Consider the following 12,327-nt stretch of genomic DNA (forward strand, 5'->3'; position numbering starts at 1 on the left):
TGAATGAGTGAATGAACGGGAGGTGAGGAAGCAGAGGTGAGCATAGCAACTTTTTCCAGAAGCCCTGCCTCTAAGAAGAGGGATGTAGGTGTAGAAAAGGAAAGTGAGTGTATGCACTCCTATTTTCTTTCTTGGTTTTTAGATGGCAAATGTTGAATGTGTTCATGTTGATGGAAAGGAATCAAGAGGGGGAGGCTGCCAATGAGACTGGGTGATTGATGAAATGGATTTTTGAGATGGGCACTGGTGGAGAGATTGCCTTAGGGTGGAGGACAGCTCCTCCTGTGACCAGAAGGATGGGGGAAAGACACAAGGATGGAGATGCAGGAAGGTTCTGAGCATCTGGTGGTGGAAAGTTGAGAGTGTTCCCATAAATGATGATTTTTTTTTTTTTTTTTTTTTTTTTGGCCTGTGAAATAGACGTTGAGCTCATCTTGGTGGCTGAGGGGCTTAGTGGAAAAAAAAAAAAAATCTCTGATCTAGGTATGTCATTAATGTGTAGGAGCTTTCAAATGACCCTGAACTTAGTCATTACCTTTAGAAATGTGAAATGGAGAGACAGTATGTGAAAGTGCCTGGCACTGAACTTGGCACACAGACCATGCAGTAAGGGTTTTGTGAATAAGCTTATGTTCTTGGAATACTTCCTGCACATATGGAGTGTCGTTTCAAACTTGTTTTACTGTTTACATAGTTCATTTTCTTTCAGGCAAACTTGCTTTTGTTGAAAAAAAGATCTTTCAGATTGCAATAATCAGACCCTTGTGAACCATAACAGGGCAGGTACTGTTAGCTTGTTTTGAGTATTTGGCACTGTCTCCAGGAATAGCACAAATATGCTACCAAGAACTGGGTTATACTATTGCTAATGGGAACAGTGTGTCCATGACTGTGTGATGAATTCAGCTTTTCTTCTAACTGGAAACTAAGTTGTGAACAGACTTGGCAAGGTACAGATCATGGTAGATAGTTTTTAAAAGGTCTTCTTAAAAATCTTTAAGTTTCTGCAGAGAAACTAGATTGACACTCTAGAGGGCAGAATCTTGTTTAAATCATGTTCTTTAGTACATTGCCAACTACTTTGTTTTGTTCACTGCCAGAGGAAGTTGGGTATTCGAACAGTTCTTTTCTCCCAGGAGGAGGGAACATGAGTGGCCTAGCCTTCTGTGTGCATCTTGCAGGGAGCCTCATGGAGTTTGCCCCACTTCACATGTAGTGGTTGCCCTATTGTGTATTTATTTGTGGTCGAGGTCTTCTTACAACACTGACTTCTCTTCATGTTTTGGAGAAGGAGAAACAGGATGATCAGGATTGAGGACATAAAGATCGCGCTAGTGGTTGACTAAAGTGATTGAGTCAGAGTAATATCGAGGCCGTGTCCGGCAGTGCGTGGTACCCCCTGTTGTCTCCAAATCCCATCCTTCTTTGCATGAGTAGATGTCTTTGTGCATTCTCCTGAGGCAGCTGAGAAAAGGAAAGTGAAGGGCAAGTCTAAAAATGTCTCTGTGACTTAGGTGTGTCTGGTGTCACTTCAGCTGTTGCCAAGCAACTCTCTAACACAGATCCCCTTAGTTTGTGGAACTAAACTGAGCTCTGTGGGATTGCTTGGTGAGGTCCCTGGTGAGGGTGTGGACAGCATCAGCAACAGAGAGAACTTGTGTTCTCACATAAGGTGGCTTATGTGATGGAAAGCTTACCGCCTAATTTAACCTGTAATAAACTTTAGACAGAAAGTGTCCTGGCTTCCTGGAATCAAATGATTGGTACCTTTCTTTGCATATGTGTGTGTCTGTGTCTGTTTCTGTTGGGGGGTGGGGTGGGTTATAAGTCATGAAACGTAAGTGAAAAATGTCCAGGGAAGGCTTCCAGCAGCACCAACCTGCCCATTTTGGACATCTCTCTCCTGGTCACAACTGTTACTTCGCACCTTGTGGCTCTTCCTCCCCTCCCCACCATAGTTCTGGTCAGTCCTTTTTCATGTTAACAGTCAAGTTCCTCAGTGAAGCCTTTTTTTTTTTTTTTTTTTTTTTTTTTTTTTTTTAATTAGCTGCTTTAAAGATTAGATATAGCAAGATGAGTGAGTATTACTGAAAGCACCATATAAAGAACCCTGGTTCCTTGACATTTGTACAGATAAGGTGACTCCTTGTCCACTCAGCTTAGGGTGGAGGGTTTTAAATATGGCATTTCACAGAGTTCTGTCCACTCAACTGGTAGTTGCCTGGGCTTGTACCCAAAAGTCTTTATTAACTCGGTTTTGGAACTCAATGTTATGCTTGAATCAGATCATTTTATTTCATCCCAAACATTTGAAAAATAATTCAGAATTACATTTAAAAGTTAAACTCAAGTTCTTGGGACACCTTGGTGGCTCAGTCGGTTAGGCATCCAACTCTTAATTTTGACTCAGGTCATGATCTCACAGTTCATGAAATTGAGTCCCACGTCAGGCTCTGTGCTGACAGGGCAGAGCCTGCTTGGGATTCTCTCTTTCCCCCCCTCTTTCTGCCCCTCCCCTGCTCTCTCTCTCTCACAATAAATAAATCCTAAAAAATTTTTAGGGGTGCTTGGGTGGCTCAGTCGGTTGAGCATTCAATTTCAGCTCAGGTTATGATCTCATGGTTCATGGGTTCAAGCCCCGTGTCGGGCTCTGTGCTGACAGTTCAGAGCCTGGAGCGGCTTCAGATTCTATGTCTTCCTCTCTCTTTCTGCCCCTCCCCTGCTTGCGTTCTGTCTCTCTCTCAAAAATAAACAAACATTAAAAAAATTAAAAATTAAACTCAAGTTCTTAAGATACCAATCTTGGGGGTATTTGAATTAAAACTACAAGTATACCTGATACATCTTTTGGCTGAGAGCCAAATGTCCTAACTCCATGTTTCAAAGTTTTATTGGTGTGAACAGAATGTACTTTTTCTCTAAATACTTTTCATGGACTTTGTATTTTTTATGGTGTGTGGGTCAAAGATGATTTATCTTGAATATGCATGATTTTGGACGTTTGTTTCTTCTCTTGGTGAAACTTTAGGCATAAGGTTGACATTTTGGTTTTTAATTCATCTTCACAGGAAGTGAAAAATTCCTGTTAGTGTTTTTTCCTAAAGATTCATGACCTAAAGGAAATTAAATAGCTAAAAATTAAACATGGTTCCTAAAGCTCACTTTAATGCTATTCATGTTAGTATACCAAGCATTTCTTTAAAGGTTAAAATTAAGATATCCAATTTACATTATTCACTTGGTATTACTATGTATATCTGTACAAACATTTGTCAGTTCATAATGGAAATTATATTCTTCCTAAAGATACCCTACGTACTCAATTTTTATGTTTATTGTCAGTTTCCCAATTTAAATTTAACCGAAATATTTGCAAACATTGTATATAACATGAATAGCTTGTAGAATGTAACATTTTTACTCTTGTAGTAATCATTTATATTAGATTGGTTAGAACATTGTTACCTGAAATTTCTCACCCCAAGTTACATCTCACCCCAATGTTTACCTCAATTTGAAGCAGATTAGTCAGATATTGACAACTAATTCTAATGGTATGCCTTGTTTGAATTGCTGAGGTTGCAGTAACAGTAAAATATGATAATACCTACATCATCACAGGTTCTGGGACTCCTGAATTGGTATGTAGCTGTGGGAGTTGGCATTCAGCCTTCGAGAGGATTAAGCTGAGACTGAATACAGATAATTTGGTCAGATTCTAATGCTGAAGTTGAGTATCGGTTTATCCTTAGTAAAAAGCTCACTATTGTGCATTGTAGAAATGGAATGTTGATTACTGAAGACAAGGAAGAATTAGGTTTTAGCTCATCTTTTTATGTGTTGAGTCGAGTGTCTTGTGATGTCAGTGGTATTGAAGTGGAAAAAGGTTATAGTGAACAAAAAAAAGATCTGAGCAGTTATATTAAAATGAAAAACATAATTCTGATTCCTTGGTTGATTTTTTTTTTTAAATAGACCATATAGAATTGCACATACCATTAGCCGTGTGTGTTGATTTACATTAATATTAAATGAAAACTTCAGTTCCTTAGTTGCATTAGCCACATTTCAAATGCTCAATAGCCACACGTGGCCATTACAAATAAGACACTTCCATAGTTGCATAAAGTTCTAGTGGACACTATGTCTAGAGAGTGACAGTGAAAAAAGTGACATCCTGTTAATGTTTTGATTATAATATACTTAAATATGAAGAAATCTTTTTATATTGTTTGTATTTCTGTGGTTTTTCCCTTGAAATGACAGGCTGCCTATCCTTTAGAGATAAGAGGAAATTCAGAACACAGGTATTGAATGATGTTTGAAATCCACATCCTGCCATTCTGCATTGTTCTCACGTGTATCTGAAGCACAGCATTTTCTTCGGTTTTTACTTTTAGAACTGTGGTTATGCTTGTAATTTTCTTTTCATCCTTTAATTTTTTTTAATTCAAAGTTAGGGTGTATTTGCTAAACTCAAATAAAAAGAACCCATTGTCTGATTACTAAACTGAGACTTCAGAACTTGTATTCTATTCCATTTTTAATATCTGTAAATATTAAGTTTTATAACTTACACATAAGTTTTATAGTACTCAGTTTATCATAGATTTGCCAAGCTGTACCTGTATTCCAGTCCTTCATACCAGCCCTCCTTTTCCCAGATATGTTTCATACACACAAAGAAACTTTAAATATGAGCTTTTTCTGGGAAAATCTCCAATAATTTGGAATATCCTCAAACATACAAGCCACCTTTAAGAAAGAATGCTAAATGAATCTTGAGGATGTTAGGCAAAGTGAAATAAGTTCGTCACAAACAAACACTGCATCATTCCACTTGTATGAGGTTTCTAGAGTAGTCAGACTCCTAGAGGCAGAAGACAGAAGGGTGGTTGCCAGGAGCTGGGTGGAGGAGGGAATGGGGACATGTTTTGTAATGAGTATAGTTCCAGTTTCGCAAGTCAAAAATAATTCTGGAGATTGGTTGCTCAACAGCGTGAATATACTTAATACTGTTGAACTATACACTTAAAATGGCTAGGTTGGCAAATTTTATGCTACTACAATTAGAAAAGACTGTCACAAAGTTGGTTCTCCCAACTTGATGGTTTTCTTTCAGAGTGTCTTGTCTATTCGTTGCCCTTTGTATTTTCATACACTTTTTTTAATATGAAATTTATTGTCAAATTGGTTTCCATACAACACCCAGTGCTCATCCCAAAAGGTGCCCTCCTCGATACCCATCACCCACCCTTCACTCCCTCCCATCCCCCATCAACCTTCAGTTTTTTCTCAGTTTTTAAGAGTCTCTTATGCTTTGGCTCTCTCCCTCTCTAACCTCTTTTTTTTTTCTTCCCCTCCCCCATGGACTTCTGTTAAGTTTCTCAGGATCCACATAAGAGTGAAAACATATGGTATCTGTCTTTCTCTGTATGACTTATTTCATTTAGCATAACACTCTAGTTCTGTCCACGTTGCTACAAAAGGCCATATTTCATTCTTTCTCATTGCCACATAGTATTCCATTGTGTATATAAACCACAATTTCTTTATCCATTCATCAGTTGATGGGCATTTAGGCTCTTTCCATAATTTGGCTATTGTTGAGAGTGCTGCTATAAACATTGGGGTACAAGTGTCCCTATGCATCAGCACTCCTGTATCCCTTGGGTAAATTCCTAACAGTGTTATTGCTGGGTCATAGGGCATTTTCATACACTTTTAAATAGGCTTGTCAGTTTCCACACACACAAAAAAACTGTTGTGATTTTGGTTAGGATTGCAGTGATCAGTTTGGGAAGAATTGGCATCTTTACATTTGTAAGTCTACGAGTTTATAAACATGATAAATACATCCTTGAATTTATTTAAGTCTTTTAATTTTTCTCAGAAATGTTTTATAGTGTTCAGTGTAGAGAAGTCTTGCATATCTTTTGTTAGATTTATTCCTAAATATTTGCTATTTTTAATCCTGTTTTCTAATTCTTCATATATATAGAGACAGTTAATCTTCTTTCAATCATTTTTAAACATTTCTAAACATAAAATTCATTAGTACGTTCACATTGTTATGCAACCAACCTCCAGAATCTTTGATCTTGCAAAACTAAAACTGTTCCCATTAAACAACTCCCCCATTCCTCCCTTCCCCAGTCCTTGGTAACCACCCTTCTACTTTCTGTCTATAGGAGTCTGACTACTCTAGGTGCCCCATATAAGTTGAATCATACAGGTATTTGTTTTTTATGACTGGCTTATTTCACTTTAACCTAATACTTCGTTCATATTGTACTATGTTAAAGCCGAATGCTATTCCATTGCGTGTATGTGCCATATTTTGTTTTATCCATTCATCTGTTGATGGACATTTGAGTTGCTTCCACTTTTTGGCTATCGTGAATAATGAAGGAAAGTGTGCAAACATCTCTTTGAGAACTTGCTTTCAATTCTTTGGAGTGTATACCCAAAAGTGGATTTGGTAGATCATATGGTATTCTATTTAAAGTTTGTTGTTGTTGTTGTTTTTTAATTTTTTTTTCAACGTTTATTTATTTTTGGGACAGAGAGAGACAGAGCATGAACGGGGGAGGGGCAGAGAGAGAGGGAGACACAGAATCGGAAACAGGCTCCAGGCTCTGAGCCATCAGCCCAGAGCCTGACGCGGGGCTCGAACTCACGGACCGCGAGATCGTGACGTGGCCGAAGTCAGACGCTTAACCGACTGCACCACCCAGGCGCCCCTATTTAAAGTTTTTTTAGGAGCCACAATACTTTTTTTCTTATCAGCTGGACACCTTTTTACATTCTCACCAGCAGAGTACAGGGCTCTAAAAACAGTTGTTTTTTAAAATCTTGATCATGTATCTTCAATGTTGCTATGCTCACATTATTCTAGTAACTTACTTGTAGGGTCTTTGGATTTTCTCTATATAGAATCATATCATCTGTGAATAGTGACAACCATTCTTTTAATGGATTCTTTTAATGGATATATAAAATGAGTACCATATGGCAGTGAAAACTGAATATACTATAGCTTTAGGCATTAATGTGAATTATTCTTAAGTATAACAATGAATTAAACCAGCAAGTCGAAAGTTTAGAGATGAAATTAAGTAAAATATTATCACTATGGATACATACATAGGTGGTAAAAATAAAGTAAAAGTCAAGATGGTGGTTACCACTAGGGGTGGAAGAGGAATATGATCAGGGACAAACTCAAGGAGACTTATAAGTTGTGGTAATAATCTTATTTATTCAGGTTCTTTGACTTTCAACTGTATATATTTTATGAACTTGTATGTATGCTGTTTCATAATGAAAATTTTTTAGGTGAAATTGGAAAATGTAGGCCTGTCTACCATATGTAGAAAAAAATTGCTTTTATGTATTTTTTAAAAATATATTAAAGGAAGCATTAAATAGGTAAAAATATTTCTGAACTGATAATTTTATTTAAAATGAATGCATGAACTAGGGAGTTTTAGTTAAATTGATTTTCACACCCTTTTGAGACCTCCGTAAATAAGTCTTTTTTGGGAAGTCAAAAGTAACTGCTGAATGGAAATTCTTGGCTTTTAAAAGATAATTGGAAACTAATTGGCTTGGGTTCCATTTTGTAACTCTTTGAGTAAATGTAATGTGCCCAAGAAATTCTCCTAACCTAATAATAGACTGTTTGAAGGCATTATATATCACAGTGGCATTCCTTTCACTGACTGGTTGATTTCAACAGCTGGGCTTTTGAAAGGATTACAAACTGCCATGTTTTATTAGGGTGACAAGTTCCAGCTTTGTCATCTCCTCTTATTTTTCTAGTAGTATAGCACTTAAATTGGGCTTTTTCTCCCAAACAATATTACCAGTTTCTCTGACATGCTGAAGAAACAATGTTCATGGCAGTGGAGTCAAAACATCCTTCAAGGAATGTCAGCTATTTGGGCCCTGGGGTGTGTGTGTGTGTGTGTGTGTGTGTGTGTGTGTGTGTGTGTGTTGGGTATCCAAGTTGTTTTCATCCATGTGTTGTCCTCAACTGGACCAGGTACTGCCAGGGAAGCAACCAGTATAGTCCGTGTTCTTTCCTGCTTCCCTACCCTTCTTTTCCTTGGTGGTTAGCATCCTAGTATTGGGGTAGCATCCACTGAAGGCCATGGTGCCCACAAGCCTGTCTTCTCCTTTGGTCTTTCTCTGTCACCAGCCCTTTTAAATATGAATGACTGCAGAAGACTACTTAGTGGCACTAGTGATAACTGGGGTGGTAACCAGCAGAGAGTCTTGGAGAAGAGTGTTTCATGTTTCTCACTATTTACACCAAGCAAAAGTGCATTTGTCTGCAGTTAGCAGTTAGCAGAGTGTCTTGCAAGGTAGAGGAAATAAGAGTCCCAGACTAGTTTGTGTGGAAAGAGCTGCTAACAGAAATTGTGTGGTCAGGAATCGACATAGGACACATATGTATGTTTGACCAAGTATAAAGGGATTTTTGCCTCCACAACCTAATCACTGGAATGTGAACCCATGAACTCCTTTCCCAATTATAGACTTCATCTACCACCCACCCACACACGCTCTACAGGTAGCAAAACAAAAATAGCTCAACTCATAGTAAGTGAGCACTTTATGGTTTTATTTCTTCAGGCCCCTCAAGTGTTAACTGTCCCACACCATGATGATGTATGTAACTGAAGAGTACATTTGATGATGTATTCCAATAAAGAAGAATAACAAAGTCCTGCAACTGGTTAGAGAATATTCTATGACCTTTGTAAAAACTTTATTCTTACTATAACATATTTAGACTTGGCTGTGCCTCTGCCTTGAAGAAAAGAATTTGGTCTACCACTGTGTGGTTGTTCTTGTTCTAGGAGGGAGAAGTTGAAGAGTAATGCTCTGTGCTCCCAGAAACAGACAAGGAGATGCTCTCCAGCCCCAGCTCTTGCCTTTCCCACCCCATCAGAGTATTTATTGGAGCAGAGAGAACACATTGAATTTTCCAATACAAGCTCTATAAAATGATGCCTGACAGTTAAATTCTAACTTAGAAGTATGACAAAAACCCTACACCACCTTTCTCTGAAGGGCAGACTTAACTGTTGAATGGAGGAGAATTGCAAGGAACATTTTGGTTTTTGTTTTTGCCTCCTTTGGGAGAAGGGATAATGTGTGATCACATATGTACTTCTCCAGAATTGAAGTAGATCCATTCTGTACCAGAAATGTTTGAAGATTTGGTGAGTTTTGTGTATCCCATTTACTATATTGAAGCAAATTAGTAATTCTGAGTTTTTGAAGGCAGTTCAAGAGACTTACCTCACCAGCCAGGCAAATATTTGTAGACTGTAACTTTTCCCCCTTCTTGTACTCCATCACAATGTAAATGAGCCACCGAACTACTCTTTGTGCAAGAGAAGTTGCAAGTAAGTACTTGATTTTGTACCAGAAGGACTTGTGACATTAAAGGAAATGCAGTCGAAACTTTCTGTGAAGAAAGCAAACTCTTTAAGGAAACATGGAAATAACCCTGAGATTGACTGGATTTAACCTCTCATAAAACAATTTGAATTTTAGGAGTGCCTAGGTGGCTCAGTTAAGCATCCGACTTTGGCTATGGTCATAATCTCACGGTTTGTGAGTTTGAGCCCCATGTCAGGCTCTGTGCTGACCGCAGCATGGAGCTGCTTTGGATTCTGTGTCTCCCTCTCTCTCTGCCCCACCCCTGCTCATGCTCTGTCTCTCTCTAGCTCAAAAATGAATAAACATTAAAAAAAAACCTATTTGAATTCTATTTTTTCAATTTCAGATTCAGCCCTATGAAAAGATAAAGGCCAGAGGTTTACCTGATAATATATCTTCTGTACTAAATAAGCTGGTAGTGGTGAAACTCAATGGTGGTTTGGGAACCAGCATGGGCTGCAAAGGTCCGAAAAGTCTGATTGGTGTGAGGAATGAGAATACCTTTTTGGATCTGACCGTTCAGCAAATTGAAGTGAGTAACATTCAGCCTTTCTCATGAACTACTAAAGTCAGTTTTAGGTTATTATAAATGTTATCTTATGAAATAACAGATGTGGATAGCAAGGAATTTGCTATCTTTAGTTTTTTTATTAGTACATAAAAAGGTTTGGTGATCCCAAGGGTAAATCCTTAGGGTGATGTAAAAGCTTTTGATCTTAAATAGCCCTTGTGGTTGTTGCAATTCTGGATCTTTTTGGAGTCTCCTTTGATCTCCCCCACTCCTCTGCCAAATTTCTTTCTAGTGGCAGCCTTCCTCCCAGCTGGGATGATCTGGCTTTATTAACCCCTTTTGGGAGGCCAGGAAGAATTTTCAGATCTGGTTGGGTGCCGTGGATGCTAAGAACCGTGTCTCTTACGATAAAGTTGTTAATCACAGACCTTAAATTCTTCAGAGGCAGTGGCCTGTGTTTTGCAAAAAAGAATCTCTTATCTCTAGTGTCTAATACGACGCTGGCAACTACAAGACTAGCAGTAGCAGCAGCTCACGTTTATCTAGCATGTACTGTAAACTAAGTATCACTCTGAGCTCTTTTCATGAATTGACTCAACAGCTAAGTACTCTTTATTCTCATCCCCATTTTACAGATGAGGAAGCCAAGGCACAGAGAAGTTGATTTACTTGCCCGAGATGGTAGTCTGACTTCTGAGAACCTGTTTTCTTCTCATTCTGTGTTGCCCCTTAACTTTTCCTAGAGATTGAAAAGATTTCAGTTGGGGAGTGATTCACAGTTCTTAACGTGAATCCTGAGAGTAGGGAGCTGTGTCTTTGTAAGATTTGTACTTTCATCCCCACTGTGCTCTGGACAGAGTAAATAAATGCGTAGTCAGCATTTGCCTATCCAGTAAGGCCACAGGGCACTGGCTGGGCACACAACTCCAGAATTGGACTCTGCCTCTCTGGGCCTCAGTTTAGCCATCCACATAACACAGACAAGAGTTTCTGTTTCATAGGATTGTGATTTAATGAGCAAGTACATGGTGAACTATTTAGCAAAATGTCTGGCTTATGCTAAATATTTATATTTGGCTGCATATAGGTAATGTTTTGGATACTTTGTGATTAAACATTAAGGGTTTTACACTTTTAAGTGAAAGTAAAGTAAATCCGAGTAATCTGTTATTTTCCTCCCTAGCATTTGAACAAAACCTACAATACAGATGTTCCTCTTGTTCTAATGAACTCTTTTAACACGGATGAAGATACAAAAAAAATACTACAGAAGTACAATCATTGTCGTGTGAAAATCTACACTTTTAATCAAAGCAGGTACGATAAGATAAGTTTAAAAAAAATAAGTTTGAGGGATGTTATTCCTGGGAAACAGACTTTCTTGTTGAAACAGAGCAACATCAAGATGTGCAGTGCCACAAACTCGTGTTTGCAAATGCTTAGTGCCTTTAGAGGCTGAACACTTGTTCATAGATAGGTGATACAGTCACTCTGCGATTCTATAACCTTAATTCTTAAGAGAGAACCTGCTTGTTCCATGTTCAGAATATTTGAGGCTGGCCTAGGTCTTGGCTTTCTGAGAGCATATTTCATGGGTCTATGAAAATCTTTTATAGTCTACCGTGTTGATAACTTTCTTTCATATGAGAAGACATTTATTCAACATCCTGAATAGGCTTGGGGGGAATTTAATAACTTCTGGAAAAAATCTCTGGGGAAGGGAAGCACAGTCACACCTTGTTAGATTGCCTTCCACTTTGTTGTGCTTTGCAGATACTGTAGTTTTTCACAAGTTGAAGGTTTGTGGTGACCTTGCATTGAACAAGTAAGTCTGTTGGTATTGGTGCCACTTTTCCAGCTGCATTTAGGTCACTTTGTGTCTGTGTCACACATTTTGGTATTCTCACAATATTTCAGATTTTTTCTTATATTTGTTGTGACCTGTGATCAGTCATTATGACTTGCTGAAAGCCCACAGCATTGTTATCATTTTTTAGCAATGAAGTGTCTTTTTAATTATGGTATGTACGTTGTTTTTTTAAGACATAATGCTACGACTGCACATTTACTATAGTATAGTGTAAACATAACTTTTACATGCACTGGATAGCCAAAAAAATTTTGACTCGCTTTATCGCGGCATTTGTCTTATTGCTGTGGTCTGGAACAAAAACTGCAGTATCTCCAAGGTGTGCCCATAGAAAGGAATTCAGATGATGAATTTTGATAAAGCCCAGGCAACTGGGAAAAGTTAAGGATGGATATGGGGCTATGTGAACTTGTACAGAATGGGTATTTCTAAAATTGTATCATCAGTTGTTTTTGTTTTTAATCTACTTTTTCATGGACATTTTCTATGT

General features: G+C 38.2%; 2 protein-coding genes across 4 annotated transcripts in view; one reads left to right on the top strand and one right to left on the bottom strand.

Moving 5' to 3' along the window:
- Window positions 1-12,327, top strand: part of UGP2 (UDP-glucose pyrophosphorylase 2) — a 64,527-nt gene that overhangs the window by 43,096 nt on the left and 9,104 nt on the right. For all 3 annotated transcript variants that reach the window (XM_015070549.3, XM_015070551.3, XM_015070548.3), the window contains 2 exons: window positions 9,803-9,988; window positions 11,151-11,284. In XM_015070549.3, coding sequence (XP_014926035.1) covers window positions 9,803-9,988; window positions 11,151-11,284 — 320 coding nt within the window. The remainder of the gene's footprint in view (window positions 1-9,802; window positions 9,989-11,150; window positions 11,285-12,327) is intronic.
- VPS54 (VPS54 subunit of GARP complex) overlaps window positions 1-12,327 on the bottom strand; it is a 136,941-nt gene that overhangs the window by 26,044 nt on the left and 98,570 nt on the right. The gene's annotated exons all lie outside the window — the stretch shown is intronic.

This window comes from Acinonyx jubatus, chromosome A3 (genome assembly GCF_027475565.1).
Source record: "Acinonyx jubatus isolate Ajub_Pintada_27869175 chromosome A3, VMU_Ajub_asm_v1.0, whole genome shotgun sequence".
Lineage (NCBI taxonomy): Eukaryota > Metazoa > Chordata > Mammalia > Carnivora > Felidae > Acinonyx > Acinonyx jubatus.